Below are 26977 nucleotides of genomic sequence, written 5' to 3' on the forward strand. Positions count from 1 at the left end.
CAAGAGCTGAAATAAACAGATGTGCAGCTTATGGACTGAACACAATGAGGTGTTGCTGTCTTTTTCTTTCATTTCTTTCTTTGTTTTTTAACAATATATTAATGTCTTTACATTGATCAGCCCCTCCAGGGATTTGTAGAGTTTTTTTGTGATTGTTGTTGGCAAAATATATTGATTTTGCTGTTGCAGAAAACTACTTGAACTTTAAGTAATAGCGATTACTTTCAGATTTGGGATGATTGCATAATGTGATGAAACTTGTTGTAAGTGATTAATTTTGCATTAATTTCTTCGATTTTGAAATGTCAAAATCCTGGAAAGACTCATTGATTTGTTTTGTTCAAAATTGAGTTGTATATTATATAATTTTACACCAATAGGCATATATAGGTGGATTGATGGATAGATGGACAGGTTAATGAATGGATGGATGGATCAGATCATTTTCACCACTTTATGCACTTGTTGACACCCGATGTAAACATAAGAACGCTAAAGCCTGGACAAATTTATAAATATAACTTAATAATGTCTTCAAGGTTTGTGTCCAGGCTCTGCTAAAACACCACCACAACACTAACTATAGCTCAAGACCATCTGTTTGGGAATTGTGAATGAGATGTGTGTACACATGTTTACTTGAGTTCCTACTTCACTCTATAATAATAAGAGTAAGCTTTAAATCTAAATGTGACAGATTAGAAGGTGCACCATGGTCTTATGTGGGTGACTAAACACACCTCACGCCCCAGCTGAATACCGCCAATACAATACAAACTAAAATACTCTCAGATTTGAAGAAGTAAACAGGGATAGTTTCCCATAACCTCCCGTAATTAATTCACAAATCAAAGTGCTGTGTGTGTTAATTGGGGTCTTTATTCCATTTGACATGATTACACAATATAAATGTACGTAATTATTTAAATACATGTTCAGACTGTCTAATTTACATATAATATTTTTTAAGCAACAGTGAATTCATCCTAACATTTAATTATAATAAAACTTCAAGTCACCACCAGGGGGCGGTGCTTAACGCCTTAAATCTGAAGTGACATTCTCAAATATCTTCACAAACTCTTGCAGAATCAGAATCAGCTTTATTGCCAGGCATGTTTACACATGCGAGGAATTTGTTTTAGTGACATAATCTCCACAGTGTAACAGGATGTCATATGCAATATAGAAGAAATTGTATGTACACATATACAGGTGTGAAATGTGCAGTTTAAATAGACATATGAAATACATATGCAAATAAGTATACAATATATACAATTTGTATGTACACATGTGCAATTGTGAAATGTGCAGTTGAAGTAAACAGTACAGACAATATGTATGCATGTATGTACAGAGTGCAAGTATGAAATGTGCAATTGAGGTATACATAGTGCAAATATTAGGAGTTGTGTGTTTCATGGTGTTAATTGTTCATCAGGTGGATTGCTTGAGGGAAGAAACTGTTCCTATGTCTGGTCGTTCTGGAGCTCAGGGCTCTGTAGCGCCGACCAGATGGCAACAGTTCAAAGAGGGAGTGTACTGGATGTGAGGGGTCCAGAGTGATTTTCTTTGCTCTTTTGCTCACTCTGGAGGAGTACAGGTCTTGGAGGGTGGGGAGAGTTGTGCCAATGATTCGCTCAGCAGTCCGGACTACCCTCTGTAGTCTTCTGAGATCGAATTTGGTGGCTGAGCTGAACCAAACAGTTACTGAAGTGCAGAGGATGGATTCGATCATGGCAGTGTAAAACTGTTTCAGCAAATCCTGTGGCAGGTTGAACTTCAGCTGACGAAGGAAGTACAACCTCTGCTGAGCCTTTTTCACAATGGAGTCAATGTGAATGTCCCACTTCAGGTCCTGGGAGATTGTGGTTCCCAGGAATCTGAATGACTCCACTGCTGTGACAATGCTGTCCATGATGGTTAGTGGGGGAAGAGCAGGGGGGTTTCTCCTTAAGTCCAGTATCAACTCCACTGTCTTGAGCGTGTTCAGCTCCAGGTTGTTAAGGCTGCACCAGACAGCCAGCCGCTCAACCTCCAGTCTGTAAGCAGACTCGTCACCATCCTGGATGAGGCCGATCAGTGTGGTGTCGTCTGCAAACTTCCGGAGCTTGACAGATGGGTCATTAGAGGTGCAGTCATTCGTGTACAGGGAGAAGAGTAGTGGGGAGAGAACACAGCCCTGGGGGGCGCCAGTGCTGACGGTGCGGGTGCTAGATTTGAGTTTACCCAGTCGCACTAGCTGCTGCCTGTCTGTCAGACAGAGGAGGGCATGGAGAGCTGGGTTAATTCGTGCTGTAGGAGTGATGGGATGATGGTGTTAAAGGCAGAGCTGAAGTCCACAAACAGGATCCTCACATAAGTCCCTGGTCTGTCTAGATGCTGCAGAACATAATGCAGTCCCATACTGACTGCATCATTCACAGACCTGTTTGCTCTGTAGGCAAACTGCAGGGGGTCCAGTAAGGGTCCCGTGATGTCCCTCAGATAAGCCAGAACCAGTCTTTCAAATGATTTAATGACCACAGATGTTAGAGCCACAGGTCTGTAGTCATTAAGTCCGGTGATTTTGGGTTTCTTTGGGACGGGGATGATGGTGGAGCTTTTGAAGCATGAGGGTACTTCACACAGCTCCAGTGACATGTTGAATATCCGCGTGAAGATCCAGCTGATCAGCACAGGCTTTCAGGCAGGCTGGTGGAACACGGTCTGGGCCTGGAGCCTTTCTTCTCTTGGTCTTCCTGAAGACCTGACACACATCATCTTCACTGAACTGGATTGAAGGTGACTGATTCGGGGGTTACGGAAGGTGAGAATTGGGCTTTTTCAAACCTACAGTAGAACTCCATGCCAATCCAAAAGTCGTTAAATGTTAGCGAACCAGCTAACCAACTTAGCTAGCATCCGTAAGCTTGGTCATTCATGTACTATCCCAAAAAAAAAAGATTTTACTTCAGCAAAACAGCAGACACAGGAGCCGATACAGACACACGAGTCAATACTTTCTCGTTACACCCGGAAACGACTGATTGTTTACTCGCATCCGAATTAAGAAATAAACGAATCAGCCGTTAAATCACTTTCAAACGTGGCTCGCGCTTGTGTGTCGCACGCACTTCCTTTGGGTTTCTCAAGCCCAGAAAGGCTGCCAAAGGCTCAAGCCTTTGGCAGTGCTGGAGCCTGAACTTCAAGGTTTTACAAAATATTCCAAAGCCTTAACCCATTCTGCTGAACCACTGCTGCCCTTCACCAGCACCTCTTGAACATAAAAGTCCATGCACTCTTTTGATTTAACATGCAACCACCTATCAAATACTGTATATCTGCACACTTTACAGTTTTTGTTACAGAACATGGATCAAGGTTGACAGAGAAAAAAATTAAATAGCGATAATATATTTCGATTAAGATATAGAAATAAAAACACTGTGTGCTGGATCTGAATTCTGCTACTTTTTTGATGAGTGGTGAGAAAAATTACACACTGGGTGTGAGTTGTGTGGTTTTCACAAATGTGTACAATTGATAAGACATGGGCAGACAAGAATACAGTGGTGTTCAATTTCTCTAACACACCCACACTCTAAAAAAAGATTCGTTGGCTGAACAACCATTACTTACAAAAATAAATAAACAAACTAAACACAAATAAAGTAATTTTAACTTTCCATCCTCTACTTAGCATATATAGTGTCTGTAACATAAATATATAAGTTACAAGGTGAACCTAAGTGTATGCCTAAATATAATGAAAAGACATAAGTCACGTCAACTAGTATTAAAATTGCATAAAAACTAAGTAATTATAACAATATTTTAAGTATATGACTGAGCCACGTGATATGCAAATCTGGAAAACACTGGATCCATCTGGTGATGCACATGTGAAGAAGGTGGAAAGAGGTAAGCTTAACTTTCTATAAACTAAGCAAAATATTTGATTTTGAGGTTTTGACATTAATAACCACTTGTTTGTAGTGTTAGGTGAAGATATTTTCTGAAATGCAAAGAGGCGAAGACGCTGAAAAGAGGTAAGATTTGTCGTTTTTACGGGTAGAAGTGACCACTAGGGGATGACCCAGAAACAAGCTTCAAAGCATCAAATCCTCCAAAAACACGAACAAACCTATTTACCTAGTAAAGTTTATACTCTCAATAATTTTTTAAGCCCACACACAAAGCACAATATGATTCACAGCCTTCATACAATTAGAAAAAAATTTGACAAAACTGACCTAGGTGGCGCTAGACCGGTTTTTCCCTTACCTTTAGACGCGTCTCTTTCTTCACTGGGGTAATATATTCCAACACAAATAATCCACAAAAATCCACACAGGTCCAAGGAATTGAAATCTGTAAGCCTTTTAATCCAAAACGCTCTGGTCGCGCGGAAATATTCCGTTAGTGTTCTGAAAACTGGAAACAGAAGTGCGCCATCATCTCGTTTTGCCGCTCTAACTCCTAATTGGGATATTCGAAAATTCAAAGTTTACGTCATATTTATAGCCCAGGTCCTAACGAATCAAATAAGCCCTCATTTGAGCCAATCGGTGCTTGTATGGCAGAGATAGACGGCTGGGAAGCCAATGGTGGCATGACCTCATTTTTGGGAACCCGCCTTTGACTGACAATTACTCCTTCCAATAGCAATGAAATGGGCCGGGACCTATACAGCTGTTTAGCCAATAAGCAGACGATTCCAACGGTATACGACATGCCGTATGTTCTTTGACTGTGTCTGCGTGAACTGGATGCGCAGAAGAATTCTTGCGTAATCCCTGACCTTTTGTCCCTCTCACAGCTCAGGGTGTCAAGTTACAGGCCTGTTTTCACACCAGAGTGATAGAGAGAGAGTCTAGGCTTATTTATGGCTTGTCAGACTGAGCCTGCAGCCTTTTATTTCAAAGTTATATAGTAAACAAGTACACAAAAACGCTGCACCAGACGACCAGGGCCGTAGAAAAATATTTTTATTGAAGCCATTTTTGCGTCTTTTGACTTGAAATTTTTTTTGGTGAAAGCCAAGACATGTGGCTATGACCCTCAGTTGTTATTTGGTCCCTAACATGTTCCAGAAAAATAAGATTAATCAGTTTATCAGGTAAACAACCCAGGCGGAAATGAAAACCTGCATTCAAACCCCTGTAACTTTGTGCCAGTAAGGCCTAGAATCAATCTGAAACTAGAGAATCTCTTCTTTCAAATGAGACCAGGCTCTCCCCTGTTTGTCAAAGTATGTGGGAGCTGTACCACTTTTTGTTGGGTAGGTCATGTAGGCGAAAAAGCTGCAAAAGGGGGGCAATGCTTAAAGGGGTTTAAGGTGCATTCGTTTATTTGTGTTAATGCGTTTGTGGTCAAGAAAGAAACTTTTTTAAATTGAATTTCTGAATTGCTATGAATTTAGCTTCAGCAATTAGAAATGTGTTACTTAAATACTTTTGAAAGTCTAGTTTGTACAAGTAAGTTATTATATGACAGGAGGAACGAGTGTGCACGCTAAAGCAGACTCCATCAAATGAATGTTCTAGTGGTTAATTTGTTTATTTCAGAGGAATATGACCATGCATCGCGTTGGCACATTTGCATTAAGATAATTCTGTTCCTGCCCTGGTCCGTGTAATATTATTTTAGTATATACAATCTTTTACTGAAAAGGTCTGTGTTAGTAAGACACTGCAATGTCTTGCCTATTCATACTAAATATAAAACTGTTTTTTTCTCCTTCTAGTTCAGAGCAAGAAAGTGTTGCAAAGGGGGTAGCATAAAGGAAGTGTCCTGTTAGAAGTGAACTTTCATTTGTTAATGTGACACAATTGTTGTACATTCATGATGTGTGGTTTTAGGCTTCACCATTGCATTGCAGCCTGTTTCAAAAAATAAAGTGAAATGCTTTATTTTGTGTGATTTGCATGTGAAAGGGGGGCACGATGGCTTAGTGGGTAGCACGTTCGCCTCACACCTCCAGGGTCAGGGTTCGATTCCCGCCTCCGCCTTGTGTGTGCGGAGTTTGCATGTTCTCCCCGTGCCTCGGGGGTTTCCTCCGGGTACTCCGGTTTCCTCCCCCAGTCCAAAGACATGCATGGTAGGTTAATTGGCATCTCTGGAAAATTGTCTGTAGTGTGTGAATGCGTGAGTGAATGAGAGTGTGTGTGTGCCCTGCGATGGGTTGGCACTCCGTCCAGGGTGTATCCTGCCTTGATGCCCGATGACGCCTGAGATAGGCACAGGCTCCCCGTGACCCGAGAAGTTCGGATAAAGCGGTAGAAAATGAATGAATGAATGAATGCATGTGAAATTTATTTTAGTGAAGTGACATATGGTGACCCATACTAGGAATTTGTGCTCTGTGTTTAACCCATTAAAGCAGCAGTGCAATATGCAGACCAATAGCTAATAATCTACAATAAGTTAAAATTTTACATTGGTTCAACTCAATTAATTGTCTTTTTTTTTAACATAAATGAGCTTAAATTTTAAGTTAACTTAACTTGCAATTACTTAGTAGATTCTATCATGTTACATATATTTTTAAATAAACAATGTTGTGTGTACCCAAAAATTTAAGTATAACAACGGTTTTCTGGTTAATTTTAAGTATTTTTTTTCCAAGTTGGGTTTACTTAAAAAGTGTGATGCAAAAATGGTGCATACATATTTTAAGCATATCCAACACATCATTTTTACCAGTGCAGGCCTGATTACTGCCAAACTTGTTCGCAATCAAGAAATCACTGAAATAAGACCTGACTGACAATGTGAAGTAGACTAAAAGATTCTCAAAAGCTACCCATCATGCAGATCCAAAGAAATTCAGGAACAAATGATAAAGAAAGTAATTGATAATTATCAATCTGGTAAAGGTAACAAAGTCATTTCTAAAGCTTTGGGACTCCAGCGAACCACAGTGAGAGCCATTATCCACAAATGGTGAAAACATGAAACAGTGGTAAACCTTCCCAGGAGTGGCCGGCTGACCAAAATTACCCCAAGAGTGCAGCGATGACTCATCCAAGATGTCACAAAAGACTGCAACAACATCCAGAGTACTGCAGGCCTCACGTGCCTCAGTTAAGTTCAGTGTTCATGATTCCACCATACTGTAAGAAAGAAACTGGGCAAAACTGGCAGAGTTTCAAGATGAAAACCGTTGCTGAGCAAAATGAACATAAAGGCTCGTCTCAGATTTGCCAGAAAACATATTGATGATCCCCAAGACTTTTGGGAAAACAACAAGACAAAAGTTCCAAAACTTTTTGGAAGGTGTGTGTCCCAATAAATCTGGCGTAAATGTGACACTGCATTTCAGAAAAAGAACATCATACCAACAGTTAAATAAGGTGGTGGTAGTGTGTTTTTTTTTTTTGTTGTTTTTTTTTGCTGCGTCAAAACCTAGAAGACTTGCTGTGATAAATGGAACCATGAATTCTGCTGTCTTCGAAAAAATCCTGAAGGAAAATGTGCAGCCATCTGTTTGTGACCTCAAGCTGAAGCGAACATGGGTTCTGCAGCAGGACAATGTAAATTTGTTTGATGATCTAAAACATTAAAGTGTGACAAACGTGCAAAAAAAAAACAAAAAACCAAGAAGGGGGCCAACACTTTTTCACACCACTGTATATGATGTGTAATGGAAAATACATGACGTGTAATGGAAATAAATATATAAATATATCTGCAACTGTGAACACACATGGAAAGTGACTAATGCACAGAAACTGAATCAGAGATTAGAAAGACAAAGATCTGTGTGCAATGAAAAAGAATACAGACTAATTATTCAATTTACATTGTTTCAAAGCAGCTTTACAGAAGTATAGAAACATCATACAAAAAAAAATAAGGTTAAACTTTAAAGAAGGGAACCTGAGGAGGAAAAAACCTAGAGGATCCAGATTCAAAAGGGTCATCATCCTCACGTGGGTGACACCGGACTATAATTGTAAAAAAAATATTATTGTTTAAGCAGGAGCTTATGAGCATATAAGCAACTTAGAGTATGAATCATCGGAGTCATTTCTGAATTCAATAGAGTTTTGAAGTCTAATGTTGTGAAACTATCACCTGATATACTGTATATAATATAGAATTTAGAGATGAATGTCAGGAAGTCAGGAAACAAAGAGAACAATCTGAATATAATGGGGAAATAACATAAGGGTGAACTTGCAGGATATATCCTTTAAATCATAAATAAAAAAATTATTAGTAGTAGCTTTACTCATTGGTTCCTGGTATTTTTAACTCTTCTTCGAGGAGGAGCTTAATATGTAAAACAGGTTCCTAAACATATAATCTTGAATGTATCTACACATGCAACATACTAGGAAACAACTCAACTATTCGATTAGAAATACTATTTTCACTGGAATTAACCTGAACACAAACACCACCCTGCTGAAAAATCCAGCATAAACCAGCATGAATTCCCTGCTGGTCCAGGCTGGTTTTTACTGGTTCATGCTGGTCAGTGCTGGTATAGTGCTGGTATAGATGGGTGGCCAGCATAGTCATGGTGTTATCAAGCAAAACGGGGCTGGTGTAGCTGGTTAACCAGTATGATCTTGCTGGAATGAGCTTTATGGAAACAACCTATATTTTAGCTTGTGTATGTTTCTATGTAACACATTATAATATAAGATTAAAACCCAATATATTGGAATATATTTAATTATAAGTGTGTTATTTCTTTTGCTCCCTCTTTTGGATAAAGAACTGAAATAACAAAACTCAAAAAGCTTTGAATAACAAAGAATAGAAACATTTAAAATTTGTTCGTTAGGGATTAAAAGTGTCTCCACAAATTAAATATAGTAATACCAACAAATGTTGACTTCCCGGGCTCCATGAGGAAAGCAGCAAATAAATCATTCAGAATGATGTTTTTTGAAAGATGACATATTATATACACAGTACTTTCCGCTCTATAAGGTGCACCTAAAAGCCTTAAATTTTTCTCAAAAATCGGCCGTGCGCCTAATAATCCGGTGCGCCTTATATGTGCACTGAGACCCAAAAATCTGTACAAATGTTGTTGTGCGACTTCGGTAAGCGCTCCGCTTGGTTGACTGTCGGACCATTTCCCGCTGACACAGGGACGTAATACATACACTACGTACGCTAGCAGCGATAAACCAATCCGCCACGCCTCCGGTAGGTATACTACCGGTAGGTTGCAAAACAACATTTGTTTCTTCCTAACCATTTTTCGCTCCACACTCCAGTCCAGTAGGTGGTGGTAAATGCACCTTAAGTTGGTTTGCCATCCGCCAATAAAATTCAGATGCTTACGAGGCACAATACAAACTACAGGCTATTATTATTGTCAGTTTTTTTTTATTCCATATATAAGGCGTACCGGATTATAACGTGCGGTCTCAATTACGGGTCTATTTCTGTACTTAACCCATACATAAGGCACACCGTATTATAAGGCGCACCGTATGGAATAAAAACACTGTTAATAATAATCGTACGTAATTCAAAGCATTTGTGTGTAAATTTAAATTTTGCGGAGTTGGATCCCAAAATTTACGGCAACGACAGTTTACAGATACGAGATTTTGTGTGTTTGTTCAAATACAACTCCAAAATGTACGACTATGACAGTTTATACACACAACGCTTGTTTTCACAACACCTCTTTTTCACACACGAAAACGGTCTGCGAAACAACTGTCAAAAAAAACGTCATCACGTTCACAGGCATTACTATCCGAGGGAAGATGAATCGATTCCACGAAGTGCGCATGCGCCCCGCCCTCTTTTAAACCACTGGCGCCGAAATGGCGGATCAGCAGCCAAGCGCTCACTCATCTTCTCAGGTAAGTTGGTTTTTCCTTCCAAATTCAGACATGTTTAAGGGTTAGTTATCACTAATAACAGAGAGGAGTAATATTACAGATATAGGTTAACTATAGTAAGTAAGATTAGCTCTCAGAGTAAGGTTACATTAGGTGCTTAAAGAATACAGCTGTTTAGGAGGTCATCACTGCAGTCTGTAGCGTGATGAGATAGGCCTTTCACTTTTACTCCACTACATTTCCTAGATAAAATGTATACTTTTACTCTGTTATTTTCCACTAAGCATCTTCGTTACTACAAAATAAAATCAGAAGAAATGTGTGTGACTGTAATAAGGGAGGTTTGGATCACTGCTCCTTGCATTACGCCCGTCCGCGCGTTCTACGGAGAAGCTCAGGCAGTCAGAGCTGGAGGCGTTTATCTATAATGTTAATCGGTGGAAAGCCACAAAGACGGCAACAAAAAGCAGTGAAATTTCACTATTCTTATTACCAGAGTTGATAGCACAAACAAAATATTAATGCAATATCAATACTAAATAAAAATAATATTTATTGATTTGTTCTTTGTCTTGTGAATATGTGTTTATTAATGACTGCATTCATTGGACACACTGTTTGTAGAGAATGGACACAGACATGAACTGATTTGATTCAAGACTGGCATCATTACATCAAGCATAAAATTTTGGTGTCCACTTTTGCCATTTAATATAATACCATAACTTTTGGCTTATGTAGTCATATAATATAAAACTCTTCTTGTTTTAAATTCTCACTGAAGGCTAAAACCACTAAAGATGAAATCCTAGAACCGCCCCTGCTCCGAAAATCACTGAAATTGTACTTTTTACTTTTATTTCAAATACTTAAGTACATTAAATATCAGAAAATTACTTTTGATACTTAAGTACAGAAAATATCAGATACTTTAAGACTTTTACTTGAGTAATATTCTAAAAGGGGACTTTCACTTCTACCAAAGTCCTTTTCTAGTACGATACTTGTACTTTTACCCAAGTATTGCTTTCTAGTACTTTATACAACACTGTATAATATAAAACTCTTCTTGTTTTAAATTCTCACTGAGGGATAAAACCCCTAAAGATGAAACCCTAGAACCGCCCCTGCTCTTATGCCTACCGAAAATCACTGAAATTTTACTTTTTACTTCTACGTCAAATACTTAAGTACATTAAATATCAGAAAATGACTTTTGACACTTAAGTACAGTAAATATCAGATACTTTAAGACTTTTACTTGAGTAGTATTCTAAAAGGTGACTTTCACTTCTACCAAAGTCTTTTTCTAGTATGATACTTTTGCTTTCTACTACTTTATACAACACTGATGATGAGTGAGCGCTTGGCTGCTGATCTGCCATTCCGGCGCCACTGGTTTAAAAGAGGGCGCGGCGCATGCGCACTTTGTGGAATCGATTCATCTTCCCTCGGATAGTAATGCCTGTGAACGTGATGACGTATTTTTGACAGTTGTTTCGCAGACCGTTTTCGTGTGTGAAAAAGAGGTGTTGTGAAAACAAGCGTTGTGTGTATAAACTGTCATAGTCGTACATTTTGGAGTTGTATTTGAACAAACACACAAAATCTAGTATCTGTAAACTGTCGTTGCCGTAAATTTTGGGATCCAACTCCGCAAAATTAAAATTTACACACAAATGCTTTGAATTACGTACGATTATTGTTGACAGTGTTTTTATTCCATACTTATAGTGCAGAAAATACTGTATATATATATATAATCCATTTGTCTCAATTAAGAGGTAGTTAAGTTGTTTGTCTGTTTTTTTAGTTAAGTGGTAATGTGAAGAGATATCACCCAGCATCCTTTGAAGCAACTATGTTCACGAAGCTAAATGTAGTTCCTGCTCTTTCCAAAAATAAATCTCGCAATATTTTCGATTACATTATATACCTTACAGTGTTTATCGAAATTTGTATAAGTGCACGTGTTCCAGATCATCATGTTTTTGCCATCATGTTTTTTGTAATTAGGATTTTGTTTTGGGGTAAATAAAAAGCTTCCGCTTCTACACGACGAATCTGCTTATCACTGGGAATCAGAATGTTTTCATACGTGAGGTACTGTACCTGGATGACGGCTGCACTGCAGTTGTTTCAACTAGCGAAATTAAGGACTTTAACTATGACATGTTTGACCAAACTCAGGTGGGTATGATGGAAGCAAGACTTCTTCAGGGCACAAATACTGATGCTTAAAGGTATGTAACTTAAGCAGTTGTCTGTTTCGTAACTTGTTCACTGCACAATATAAACAAATGAGTGATATATTTTGTTTCTTATTTTGTTTCTATAATTTTTCAGAGAATAAAGAAGACATAGAGCAGGAGTTTAAAGGCAAACGACTCCGGGTAGCACCTCTTAAATTAACATGATCATCGCCACCTCATACTACTGTACTTGTTACTTCCTAAAAGAGAGAGCAAAGCTAAGACCAGTGTGAAGTTGGCCCCGACCCAACGCAAAACGTCAGCAAAATAGTCTTGTTTGTTTGTGCTCCGTTTGTGCTGTATTTCTTGTGTTTGGGTTTTTTTTTAGATATTAAAAGAATAATTCTAGGATAATAATAAATAAAATAGAATAATAAAATCTAGGCCACTCAGCCCCCCCCCCCCCCAACTGCTCCAAATTTAACCAAAATACTCTCATTCATTTGTGTTGGTTTGTGCTGCTAAAAGCTTCGTTTGTGCTGTTTCAGTTTATTAAATATTAAACACTGAATTATTGGCCAATGATGTCATCAGCCCCCCCCCCCACATGCACCAAATTTACCCAAAATCAGAGGTGTCAAGTAACGAAGTAACGAAGTACAAATACTTCGTTACTTTACTTAATCAGAAATCTATCTTTTGAATATCTATACTTTAATAGAGTAATTATTTTTTAGCATGCTTTTACTTTCTACTCCTTACATTTTCACGCAATTAACTGTACTTTCTACTCCTTACTTTTTAAAAATAGCCTTGTTACTCCTATTTCATTTCGGCTTGTTTTCATTTCGGCTTGACATAGCAGACGGAGCCAAGTACGAAGATGTCCGTGGCAAAGGCTCAAAACTCGAACTCAATGTCTCAATGACCAAGATGGACAAATAAGTCATTGCGCATGCGCTGTAAGCTACACGCACTCAAATACCACAAGCTAATGGCTTTCATGAACTTGCCGTCTAATTTAAAAAAGCATATTGCGGTAAGCTGAAATTTTGTTATCAGTCAATTATTAACAAATTTGAAATTCGACTTTAGCCAAATGTTATCTGAGCTTAAATAATTGCTATATTTGTAAGTTAATTGTGCAAAGCTATAGTTTTTGTTATTATCAGTCGAATATTGACAATATTGTAGTGACCTAGTAACGTACTAATAATGATAAATTTGCGATGTTTGCTATGGCAAACTTGGGTACATGCCAATGGTTTGCTTCTACCAGTAGGCTATGATTCAACATTGCAAACTAGTTTGGTGGCTCAGTGTGAGATTTGAAATTCAACTTTAACCAAATGTTATCTGATGTTACTATATGCAATATTTGTAAGTTAATTGTGCAAAGCTATAATCTACAGCTGGTTGAAGCTATGTACTAAAGATAGTCATGATCCTGGCTGTGTATGAGAGTGCACGTGCCTGTATGGGGCCCTATGGGTCCTTTTAAAGAGGTAATAGGCCCAACTATTAGCCAAATGCTGTTTAAAATGATTTTACTGCTAATTTTCAGTCATGCCATCAGCTGCTTGTGGTCCTAAAACAGCTTTAAAGGGATAGCTCACCCAAAAAGAAAAATTATGTCATCATTTTCTCATCCTCATGTTGTTTTAAATCTGTATGAATTTCTTTATTCTAATAAACTTCTTTTCCTCTGTGAAGAAGACCAGCCTTCTTGAAATGACCAAGCAGATGGATGCGTACCTGGGGTGCCCAGGAGACACAGTAGAGGCACTGAAGTCCTTCCCAGCTGTGTGCCAGCTATCACTTAAGCTTAATACGGCTCTGCCAGCCTCAGCAGACTGTGAAAGACTGTTAAGTGTTACAAGGCTGATCTTCAGGCCAAGAAGAGCATGCATTGGTTCAAAGAACTTTGAGAACCAGCTGCTTTTGTGGATGAACAAAGCCTATTAGTAACGCTTTGGATGTTGATTACTGTTGTTTAAGTCCAATGTGTTTGTTTCAATAAAAGTTATTGATGACATGCCTATGAAGTTTGACTTTTTGCATCATTGCAATACTTATAGCCAACTAGTCATATCTTCCGCTCCATGAAACACAGCTCAGTAGTACACATACATAGTTTTTTAATGTATTTGCATTGTACTAAAATGCGTTCTTTTTCAGTGGGCATATACAGTATGTGGCTGAAACAGGTAACCTAGTGCATCCCAAATTTTTCAACATTATCATATTAATATAACATTATAGTCATTATGGTCTTTAGAAATATGTTTTTTGAGGAGGTGGGGTAGTGCACAATAGGCCCCTGTGGCACAGCCTAAGCGTTTGTCCTTAATGCCATTTTATCCTTGCATTACTTTTCCTTTTATACTTAAATACTTAACTTTTACTTTTATACTTAAAGTAGTTTTGAAACCGGTACTTTTACTTGAGTAAAAAGCTTGAGGTGATACTTCAACTTCTACAGAAGTATTTTAAACCCTATTATCTATACTTCTAACTGAGTAATGAATGTAAATACTTTTGACACCACTGCCCAAAATAGTCTCATTCGTTTGTGCTCCGTTTGTGCTGCTAAAAGTTTCGTTTGTGCTGCTTCGGTTTATTAAATAGTAAACATTTTATTAGGTGGTCATTCTAAGGTCACTCGGCCCCCCACCTGCCAAATTCAACAAAAACGGGATGATGACGTCATTAAACATTTTATTATAGCCGATGACGTCATTTGTGTCAGCACAAAACAGCACAAACAAAGCACAAACGAATGAAGCCATTTTGTTGAATTTGGAGGTGGGGGGGCTGATGACGTCATCGGCCAATAATTCAGTGTTTATTATTTAATAAACAGAAACAGCACAAATGAAACTTTTAGCAGCACAAACCAGCACAAACGAAGCACAAACGAATGAGACTATTTTGGGTAAATATGGAGCATGGGGGGGGGCTGATGGCGTCATCGGCCAATAATTCAGTGTTTAATATTATAAAAACAAAAACAGCACAAACGAAACTTTTAGCAGCACAAACCAGCACAACTGAAGCACAAATGAATGAGACTATTTTGGTTACATTTGGAGCAGGTGGGGGGGGGGGGTGAGTGACCTAGATTTTACTATAATTATTCTTTTAATATCTAAAAAAAAACAAAGCAGCACAAACGAAAACATTTTCAGCACAAACCAGCACAAACGTAGCACAAACAAACAAGACTATTTTGCTGACGTTTTGCGTTGGGTGGGGGGCCAACTTTCACACTGGTGAAGCTAAGACCAAAAATATGTGTTGTAAAGGTTATATTGTGTAACGTTATTTGTGCATGTGTGTATATTACAGTGTGATGGCAAATGTCCTTGTCCAATAAATATTTTAAACAAACTTATACACATGTGTGTGTGAGTGTGTGTGTGTGTGTATATATATATATATATTAGGGGTGTGCAAAGCAGCCGGTATTTGTATCTGTATTTGTATTTAAATGATGGTAGAAGTATTTGTATTTGTATTCGAGTAAAATTCAAAATATGTAATAGTGTAAGTATTCTTTAATTATATTCATTATAATAATTATGTATATGCAATATTGGTTGATATTTTTAGAACATGTAACAAGGAACGTCATTGAAAAGAAAATAACATAACAGCCATTACCTCATCCATGGTTAAACCAACAACTAATAAATACCATTGTGAACATTATGAACCCCACCACCACCCGTCCTTGTTGGAGGATGTTTTTAATTCTTTTTTTTTTTTTTTTTTTTTTTTTTTTATGTTTTGAATTTTTTTTAAATGTTTTATGTTAACCATAACTTAACTATATTTCACTTGGAAGAAGATAAATGCTTCCACACAGAACTTGAGCAAGTTTTTTTTGGCTGGTGGAGGACCAATAGATGGCTCAGCAGCAGCCACACTCTGTTCATCTTTTCAAGATGTAGCCTATAGCCTACATCTCGCTGCCTGCAAAAGACAGAGTAACTTAAATGTACCATATAACTCCCACAAGTGCATACAATTCGACACAACTACACAAGCATTGTTTATCCTTTTTAACCGAACGTTAACGTTACTCTGTCAACAGCCTATTGTCTAAATTACCGAGCTAACAGAGCTACTGTACGTAAACAGAGCGAACATAAGAGCACCCGACTGCAGACGTCAATAATGCAGCGTAATGAAATAAACTCCCGATCAAACTCCGCTTCCCGAAAGGTTTAAACTGCCTCCGGAACCCAGATAAGGTACAAAAATCTATTCAACAAAAATAGTGATGCAGTGAAGTCTTTTTTCGCTCTGCCGAGCCATCTCTGTTGCTGTGTGAGCAGCCTGTGTCAGTTACCTCTTTTACCCCCCACCCCCCGACTCCTGAACGTCACTCACTCGCTCATGCGGGCTGCACTGCGGTCTCATGAGAAAACGCAGCTTTTTGATATAAAGTTTTTCTTGTTCCCGAATACAAATATTTTTTTAAGTATTTGTTCGAAATAAGTATTCGTAAAAAACACGCTATTTGTGCCTTTGCGTATACCGTATTCTGGTTCGGCTCCACCCCTAATATATATATATTTATATATATATATATATATATATATATATATATATATATATATATATATATATATAGAGAGAGAGAGAGAGAGAGAGATAGAGAGAGAGAGAGAGAGAGAGAGAGAGAGAGAGAGAGAAAGCCATGTAAATGATAGGAATATCCAGAATGTTTTTCTTTATTAAAAAGTAAATTGCAATTCTCTAGAAAATTGTCTTGGTCTTTATTTAACTATGAATATGCACTAAGAAATGTGATATGTAACAAATGGGTTTTGTTGTGGTCTTGCTGGGATTATACACACCAGCATCCCAGGCTGGTTGGCCAGCACACCAGCATCCCAGGCTGGTCGGCCAGCACACCAGCAACCAGCACCTAATGCTGGACCAGCATACCACCATCCCAAGCTGGTCCCAGGATGCAAAACATACCTTATGCTGCACCAGCAATGCTGGTTTTTTAGCAGGGCAAACAGTTAAATGGACAGACTGAAAAACTTCGTAAACATTTTGTGCATACAAAAACTCCTATAAATATCCATTACAGTACACCAACAAGAAGTCCATTGGCCATCAATTATGGATCATTATTCATTACTGCTTAACTATTGGATCATGCTTAAAAATATGCAAATTTGTGGCTTTAGTCTTAGACCTTTTGATAGGGAAGGCCTAATGGTTAGAGAGTCTGACTCGTAACCCTAAGGTTGTGGGTTCTAGTCTTGGGCTGGCCATGACTGAGGTGCCCTTGAGCAAGGCACTGACTGAAAACAGTTGGGTTTAATAGACACAAAAAGTGGTGGGTTTTCCAGACAAAAATGTTGTACTAAAGGTTTTGGCCAGGCATTTATTATGGATTATTTGTCTTTATTTGTTCCAAATTATCACTGTTTTCAAGCCCAGAAGTGGTGTGTTTTGAATCCAGCGTGGAGCTGTGTAAAAAGTTGAGTTTGTCTTTTTGCTGTAGGTAGTGGTGGGTTACTGTAGGTAGTGGTGGGAGACTGAACACCTATAGTGACATATAAATCAATTAAATAGCTGATAAAACTCAGATACAGGTGTGCCAAAGGTATAGCAATACAGACATCAGTTAATTTACATGACATGATGAAGTAATGGAAAAAATCGACGTAAAGCCTCGCTTGTTTTGTATCATTGAAATTCATGCTAGTGTTAAGCACATCCTGTGTGGGTGGCCAACGGAAGTTCTTTGTCAAAGTAAAAAAGAACCTTCAAATAAATACTCTTTTTAAATACAGTTTGCTGACACTACAATTGAACCTGATACAAACTAGACCAAAATGATATATCTGACGTTTCAAATGAAATCGTTTCCATTGAATAAAATAAACTATGAAGAATGATTACTTTTTATTTATGATAATTTATTAGCTGTTACCACATAACCAAACCATTAGAGCATTTCCTCCTGCTACTCCTCCTCCTACTACTGTACTACTACTACTACTACTACTAATAATAATAATAATAATAATAATAAGAAGAAGAAGAAGAAGAAGAAGAAGAAGAAGAAGAAGAAGATATAGCACTTCAATCAATCTGGATACAAAATCTCAAAATGCTTTCCAAAACCTGTAATGAATGAACTACAGATTTGTGACAAATTATTAGATAAAGCATGCTGTGGAGGATTATTTGCCCATTAATGTGATATATTACTCCTAATCAATACAAAGTTGTTTAAATTCAAAAACTTTCCTTTTTTTTAACTTTAGAATAATGTCTTCAGTACAGTTCCAGTGACTTGTGGACTCTACTGTATATATAAAGCACATGGCTGCTGTTGTGATTTTTTTTTGGTGGCACAACACCTTACCAGACACTTGATGGGTTTTTTTTGTCATCCAATTTCTCACTTTTCACATCTTTTTTTAACTAAGAATAAAATACGTAGACGAGTGATCGTCAGCATGGAGTGATCGGTCAGCCTGTTTCAGCAGAAAGAAGCGCATAGGAAAGGTGATATTTCAGGAAATACATCAGAGATAAGCAAAAGCTTTAAATAAACCAGCAGGATGTTATAGTATAGTCGATGCAGTTATCCAGGAGCTTAAAGTAGACACTATTCTCGATAAGAGTGTGGACATTTCATCTGTACCAGCTGAAGCTTTCTTCCTTTTAGCATGCAACACATTACAAGAAAAGAATTTTAAATCAATTAAATGAAAGACGTGCCACAACATAGATTTCACGCTATTTTTTAATTTATTTATAATTACCAGGTATGGGCGATGATGGCCTATACAGTTGTTCTATAACTTTTAATAAAAACGACTCACTGAGCTATGATAACTACAGGGAAACAAAGTTATACAGTATATCATTCAGAATCAATGTACAACATAACAAAATAAAAGCAGAAAATTTAGAAATACACAACCACAACATACAACGCTCTAACAGTCAGTAAATATGGCTTTAAGGAGATATCACTACTGCTGCTTAAAAAAATCCTCCTTCATTTTCATATAGCTTCTACACACAGGAAATATGCAGGCAATGATGAGAACGGCTGAGTAGGCGTCAAGCAATGGTTTTTGGTGCTTTATGCTTTTAAGAAAGATGTAGCATGTGGGACGTGCAAAAACCAAGTAAACATGTTAGTTGCATTTCTGTAAAAATCTGTCAACTCACTATCAGTCATTTGTTCCATAATGAAACAGTTAATGAATCAGGAAACAGCTCGGTTCAAGTAAGATGAGTAAATCCACAAAAATTAGACGATCTCTGTAAAATATGAGGGTTGTATATAAACATATTAATAAAAAAAAAGCATATCAAACAAAAACAATAAAAAAAAACAATTAAGGAAAATAAAGAAATATAACATTATAAATAAAAAGAAAAAAAAACGAAGACTGAACAATGATATTAAAATGCTAATGATATTAAGTTCACTTTGAAAACGATTAAAGATATTCTTCGGCTGGATATCGATCATTTACAGTAAGTTATATACACATTAGTTACAGAGTGACAGAAAGCTGCTTCGGAGGTTTTTACTTGAGCAAGCAACAAAGCCCGCGTGTGGCAACAAAGCAAACGTTTGACCTTAAAAGTTTAAACCAAATTGGAATAAAGTTAACTAGCCATGTATGGAGGTACAAATCTACTGACTGCTTTATATGCATTCTGTAAACTAAATCAAATTTTTAAATAAGCTCTAAAATGAAATAGCCAATCATTGAGTCTGAAGGAGTGACGTGAAAGTTGCTCTGTATTGACACTCTTGAAACTCTTGCAGCATTTTGTCTACTTGCATTTCATGGACTGTGGTTTTGAGTACTTTAAAAGGAAAGCAGCAGAATAGTCAAGCTGTTAAAAAAACAACATCATGGGGTGGTTTCTTTAGGCACTGCAGTGTGAGGACAACACAAAGGCTTGTGGTTTCTTAAATTAAAAAAAAGTGATTTTGAGTTTATTTTTAGTTTTGCTTGCTTTATGTTCGTGTTAAATCAAGAATTACACATAAATCTTCAGGACTATTCAGACTCAGGACTATTTTCTATTTAGAAGTGCCAAATCCTTCTAGAAAAATCTTTATCTTACTATAAACTTTCTCATTACTAGTAAGGATTTCTTTTCTTTTTTTTTTTTTTTTTTTTTTTTTTTTTGTTGTTGAGTTTTTTTCTTCATTATCTTACAAAGGGTTTTTTTTATTCACTAAAAAGTACCGGATAGACAGATTTCTAATTTAAATATTTATACATGTAAATGCACTAACAATATTCTATAAAATACAATTATGCATGTATGTATGCATGTCCTCTCATTCATACATACATACTGTACAGATATCAGCTTCATTTGATTATTTCACTGACCGGTGTACTCGCTTCTTCATCACATTGGAGCTTGCTTTTTGACGTGTGCCTTTTTCCTTGGTTGGGGTAATGGTGGAGGGGGTTCCTCACCATCATCAATTGGAGGCGGTGGAGGTCGACCCCGTTGCTGGTTCCTGGGTCGTGGTACAGCCTGACATGGGGCTTGAGATTCGTCATCTGCAAAACCGTTGTTGATAGGCTCCGGAGGCGCCGGCTGACCTCTTGCTGTTTGCTTTCCTTTTTGAGGAGGTTGACTAGAGCTGAGGTAGTTCAGTCTGAACTCTTCTTCATCTGGGAAATAATACAGGATTTATTATTATTATTATTATTATTATTATTATTATTATTATTATTATTATTATTATTATTATTATTATTATTACAAAACATATACATCCTTCATGAATGAATAAAGTCACAGTAATATAGATATGGAAGTTATACATGCCACATAAGTCTACATACTGTCTAATTTAATCTAGATCCTTTAACCTAGATAACTAATTATGTGTCTATATAATTACTTAACTTTACCATGTATGGTGTCCACACTATAAATTATAAATATGATTTGAATGCACAGTATAAGATGAACTACACCAGTGTATACACCGTTAACAGGATTTTTATGTTTTCCTGTGTATCTACGAAAAACAGATCATAATATGTCTATTACTTTTATACATTACAGTAATTTTTTAATATTAAATATAATAATTTAGGCTCAAAATTGTGCAAGAATTTCCAAGCAGTAATCTTTTTTTTTTTTTTTTTTTTTTTGAGTAATACAAATCTGAATGTTTTACATGTTCGGCATGAAAATGGAAACTAGCACAGTTTTTACATCAACACTTAAAACTGTTTGCTTTGGCAACCCTCACATTCTTCAAACACCTGCTGATCTGATATTTAAAAAAAAGAAAGAAAAAACAAGTAACCTTCTTTTTTAGAGGAAATGCTTCCAAAAAGTAGTACAGAGTGTTTGGTATAAAGTAGGACAGCAACATTTTGTCTGACAAAAGATACAAGTTGTACAGTACTGTAGTTATTGTTGTTGGAACCTGGTACATTTGTAAAATGTGCTGAAATAATTATAATTTATAATAGTAGTAGAAGCTTACGACATGGCCTTAATGCAAAGTAAATTATGTGGCTGAAGACCTGTTTGAAAAATTATGTTACAGTTCTGACTTAACACTGTCCTCCTGTTAGTCATTTTATGTTCCACGTGTCCATACGTCAAGGCCCATGAGGCAAATATAGCCGACTGAATCATTTCATGTGGTCTATGAAGAAAGACAAAACTAGACTATAGACTGTGAAAAAAGGACTAGAGTAGACTAGACTGTCGTTTATGCTTCTCAGTATGTTTACACAGTCTAGAATATCAGATCGGTAGCATAGTGTACAAGAAGCAGAAGTTCCTATCTCACAGTTCTGCAATGTCAGATAAAATCAATGCCTGTGTGCTGCGTTTGCTTAATCATGTCCAAAAACAATTTAGAAACATTTTAGAAGCGGCACAACCCAGAAGGGAAGGGATATACTAAATAAGATTGTGATTGTTTTTTGTAATTGTATAGTTAAATTGCTAAGTGTAACATGCTAATGGTTAGAGATTTGAAAAATTAGAGATCCCTGAAAAATTATCACATTAGTGACAGGAGAAAATAAAAAGCTTATCTTCTAAATCTTCTGGTTTTCTTACCTCTGACTGCAGAAAATCTCCATATCTCTATATCTATATATTGCTATGATTCTAGTGTGTCTATAACTAGTCACTAATAGTTTTTATATGTATATGTATAAAATATATGATTTCAAATGTCATCAGAGCATTTCTCATCGTAGCTGTTGAAAGCCGGTAGCTACAACGGCTTTTAATCAGTATAATGACTGTTAGGTTGAGGTTGTTAATGCCATGTAGATGAGAGAGATCAGAGGGGAATGGGCAGACCACTCTTTACAAGCACCTCAGAAAACACACAAAACACACAAATATTAACTAAAGTTCTTGTCCTGTATTTGTAATTTTACACAGTGCATTGCTGCTAAGTTATCTTCTGATTGAATAACATTTTACATTTTTATGGCATACGCCCTTATCAAGAGCAACTTTGAGGGTTAAGGGCCTTGCTCAGGGGCCCAAGAGGGGCAGATTGGTGGACCTGCTATTCGAACTCACAACCAAACAATCAACCAATCAATCAACAAGCAATCAGTCAACCAATCAATCAGTCAGTGATCCAAAGCCTTAACCACTAAGCTACCACAATAATATATGGGAATAATTGATAATTACACAAAAAAGCAGGTGTATAGGTATTTTTTTTACTAAACTAAACAATTCTAATTCTAAATAATAAAATAAAAATAATTATTTTACTAAATAAAAAACTTATGATTGACAGGGACATCTTGACAATCCTTGCTAATGCTAACTCATACTTGAACTCCACTGGCCACCATAGTCATTGGGGACGGAGCTTTGTGTACACAGGTGAGAACTGTGTGTGGGTTCAAAGAGTAATGTTGTTGTATTTCACCTACGTAGCTGCTAGAGACCTAATATTAAAAAGTATGGATGAAGCTTTAAAACACGATGTTTGGAAGAGACACAACAGAGTTTTATTCTCGATACAGCTAAAAAGCTAAAGAGAAATCCAAATGTAATATTTGAAAGCTTGCTTTAGAATACCTGAAGAGAATAACTGGAAATTGTTCACTGATCACTAAAATCACTGATCAATTAACAAAAACTAAGAGTGAATTTACCTCGCTGATGTTTCTCTTTGCGTTTACAGGAACGGCAGGAAAGTGTCACCAGCACAATAATCAATAGCAGGACGAGAGTTCCTCCACCAGCTAAGATGCTCACCATGATCCAAAGGTCAAAGCCAAAGAGTGTGATCTGGTAACCTGAGCAACATTACATTCATTATATATAATATATTTATTGTATTCCATCAATAAGATCGTATAGCAGACTCACTGATTTTTGTAGAATCAAATCAAGAGATAAGTATTTACGTTCCACAATGAAAGTTCATGAAAATTACTTACATGATGCTTCTACTGAATCACTTGTATTGTTATCAACTGGATTCTTGGCAGTACATGTATACTTCGAATTGTCCGCCTCAACATTTGATAAATCTTTTGCTTCATTCTTCAAATCATTCCCATTTTTTTTCCAGGTGAAAGATAGCTCTTTATTGTATTCAACATCACATATAAAGGTAATCTTCCCATCCTGACATGTAACATTCACCCTTGGCTTTGGGACTTTTGCTGGTAAATAAGGACAGACAGAATCATGAGTACATTAGAGGCTGTATTCTGTATTTGAAATCATATTTAAGTATTTTTAATAGGAAACTATTGAATTGTGTTCAAATTAAATACTGTTACATGTAGATATGTTATAAGAAATCAACTTCCGTTATGAGTAGAGTAAAAAAAAAGCATTTTTAATTCCAAATGTCTTACCATAAACACAGACGGTTTTTGTGTATGATTTTTTGTTCTTGCCTTGTGCATCAAAAACCTCAACAGTGTATGATTCCTTATCAGACACATTCAGTTTCAGTTCATGGAACTCTAACTTTAAGGAGTCATTTACCACTTTCCCTTTTCCTTCTTGGATCCTAGTCCTTTTGGAGACTAACACTGTTTTGCTTTTTTTAATAGTGAATCGGTAATCAGGCAAAAGTGGTTGAGCCAGTTCAAAGCTGACACTCTGTCCTTCATATATATTAATGTCACATGTGCTGCAGTCTGCAGATAAAAATTGTATAGACATTTTAAAGACATAATAAAAAATTCACTTCAAACTGACAAACCCAATATACAGTATTGTTTAATATCTTAAACAAGGCAAACACAAAAATATTTCTGATTACTTCTATTAACTAGAAACCCTTAGTATCTTATGGAACCAATAAAACACACAATTTAAATCTCAATCACAGTTTATGATGAAATTACATAACTTAAATATCACTAATGCTTAATAACTGATAAAAACAATTCAGTAAGTGTCACAATAAAAATTTGCTAAACTAAAAATACTGTAGTCCTAAATTAGAGCACAAATACCATCAGGTGAGGCAATGAACTACTGTAAAACATTAAATTGATTATTAAAACAGAAAATCTTGACTTACTTGTTAAGGGAAATATAGACAGAAAACAGAGAAATAAGACTACAACACTGCCTTTGGTATTCATTGTTCGTCTAAAATATTTCACTGACAAATGGAGGAAACGGTTTCTATTTCCTGTCAAGCTGTGGGTGTGTTAATACAGAGACAGGCACAGGTTATGTATTTTTGTCACAGTTTTAGAACTTAGAAAAATGTCTCCAATAAACCTGCCTTATGTAACAAATAGGCATAAAAATGTCAATGTGTTGCAAGAGTAACTGTGAGTTGAAGCTTTAAGGTTGCTTCAGCTTACAAATAAATGTATACGACATGGAAACAAAGAAAAAATAAAAACGTTTCTTCATTTGCAAAGCAAAATGGCACTCTCATTAGGAAATATGTTGTGTTAGATTGGTATTAAATTACCGAATGTGAGAGGTCAGAAATGATTAATCAATAACTGGTCATCAAAACACAGCCAATGTGGTTGTTATCACACTGACAAAACAAATCATTTCTTCAATGAAGCAAAGGTCTAGAGGGGATTCATGATCAGGCTCAAGGTTCAGACTCGGCAAAACATTATCTCAAATTATGTGCTAACGTCAATCAGAAAGGGTTCTTTCTTTCAAGATTTTTTTTAAATTTAATTTATTTTTTTTAATTATTTTTTATCTTCTCGTCTGATGAGTACATTGATTGACAACATAGCTTGTTGCAAAAAAATAAATAAGCAAATAAATAAACAAACAAACAAATAAATAAATAAATAAATAAATAAATAAATAAATAAATAAATAAATAAATGAAAGTTGAAGATTAACACTGAGTGTATAAACAGAGAAGTGTGTCAAGTTTGAAGCTAGTCAAGAATGGTAAGGTGAAGCAGCACTACTAAAACATTAACCCTTTGAATTGTTGTTGTTCTTGTCTTTCGGCTGATACAGGTTTGGATTCACCACAGTGGATCATCCGATCGGAATATTTATTAACCCTTTAAGTTACCTGACCCAAATTCTCTTTTGAAGACAAATAATATAAAACCAAGCCAAAGAGTTCCCCAGAGGTTTAGTCTGTTCACTTATGCTGCTGCTTCCTAACACTTTTACTGTATAGCACTAAAAATAAAATTAACTACATCGTCACAACCAAACTAATATTTATAAAAGTAAGGAAGTGATTTTGTAATTTATACTCTATTTTGAGTCTAGATCCTCTTAAGGTTTCCTCTTCATTTCCTCTAAGAGAGTTTTTCTTTTTCCTAGGAACTGCTGACTTAGTGGACTGCCTATTACCGTAACATAAACCTAGATTAATTTGGTCATAAACTTTTTCATTTTTATTCATTTTTTTTTCTGTAAACCTGTTAATTGTTAAAAGTGTTATACAAATAAAACTGAATCATGAACAACTACAGTATTAATGTTAGACACACGACTTAACTATAGATAGATAGATAGATAGATAGATAGATAGATAGATAGATAGATAGATAGATAGATACATAGATACATAGATACATAGATACATAGATACATAGATAGATACATAGATAGAGGGCTCTCAAGTGTCATGCATTGAGAGCGACGGTCACTTATTTCGGTCTTTTGTCTTCTGTTCGGACTCTCCCTCCACAAATCGTATTCCTCACGCAGAAAATTTTACTGTTTATCATATATTTAATATGCCGCAGCAAACAAAATGTATCTGTCCACACCGCTGTCTCTATGGAACTATGCAGGAACCAAGCGCGTCTCCCCTGGAGTTCTTAGAAGAGTTTGCTACTTATCAGCCAATCAAAAAAAAAAAAAAAAAAGGCTACAGAAAGGCTGCCAATCAGAGAATAGCACTATTGTACCAGGGTAACATTTAATGCAACAACCAATGAAAAAAAAGCAAATCCTGGAATTGTTCAGCATCATCCTTGTTCACCCACAGAGAAAACCACTGGAGCTGCAAGCATCACTTTGAGCACAGAGGAAGTCATGATCTCCTGTTTTAATGTTACAACAAATTCACAACTTGTTTGACACAAACAATGACATTGTGACTGCTGCTAGAGACGTTTCCCAGATAATCAGCATGAGTTTTTCATGAGTGTCTGTAACTTAGCCAACAGTTTTACAGCCTTTTCACTGACACCTGCTCAGAACAAGTAGTCTAGGTCAGTGTTTTATGACATTCTATAACATAATGACATTCTATAAACTAACCATCAGCACTACATTGTATAATTTAATATGTTTTGTTTAATTCAAATATTAAGTTTTGGAATGTTTTATGTCATAAATTCCATGGGGGGCAAGTAGGGATGCACTATATTCAAGGGGGGCCACACGGCAAACAAGAACCACTGGTCTAGGCCTAGTCATATTTTCGTTATCACATGATGACTGACATTTTGTCACATTAATCTCTCTCCAAATAGGCTC

The 26977-nt window shown here is 36.5% G+C and overlaps 1 protein-coding gene and 1 long non-coding RNA gene across 3 annotated transcripts; one reads left to right on the forward strand and one right to left on the reverse strand.

The window, feature by feature from the left end:
- Nucleotides 1-11988: 11988 nt before the first annotated feature.
- LOC125145359 lies at nucleotides 11989-14831 on the forward strand. The gene is made up of 3 exons (XR_007143736.1): nucleotides 11989-12046; nucleotides 12150-12313; nucleotides 13709-14831. It is a non-coding gene; the product is annotated as an uncharacterized LOC125145359 (long non-coding RNA).
- Nucleotides 14832-18758: 3927 nt separating this feature from the next.
- si:ch211-132g1.1 (T-cell surface antigen CD2) lies at nucleotides 18759-24718 on the reverse strand. Of its 2 annotated transcripts, XM_027132805.2 has the most exons (6): nucleotides 24567-24718; nucleotides 23890-24177; nucleotides 23464-23691; nucleotides 23176-23319; nucleotides 20401-20691; nucleotides 18759-19303 (listed from the first exon to the last, which is right to left on the reverse strand). In XM_027132805.2, exons 1-5 carry the CDS (start codon nucleotides 24628-24630, stop codon nucleotides 20420-20422), a joined length of 996 nt encoding a protein of 331 aa, XP_026988606.1. In that variant the 5' UTR covers nucleotides 24631-24718; the 3' UTR covers nucleotides 18759-19303; nucleotides 20401-20419. The 2 variants fall into 2 exon arrangements, with proteins under 2 accessions (XP_026988606.1, XP_026988604.1); XM_027132803.2 differs by having other exon boundaries at nucleotides 18759-20691.
- Nucleotides 24719-26977: the final 2259 nt, after the last annotated feature.

This window comes from Tachysurus fulvidraco, chromosome 8 (genome assembly GCF_022655615.1).
Source record: "Tachysurus fulvidraco isolate hzauxx_2018 chromosome 8, HZAU_PFXX_2.0, whole genome shotgun sequence".
NCBI classification, from domain to species: domain Eukaryota; kingdom Metazoa; phylum Chordata; class Actinopteri; order Siluriformes; family Bagridae; genus Tachysurus; species Tachysurus fulvidraco.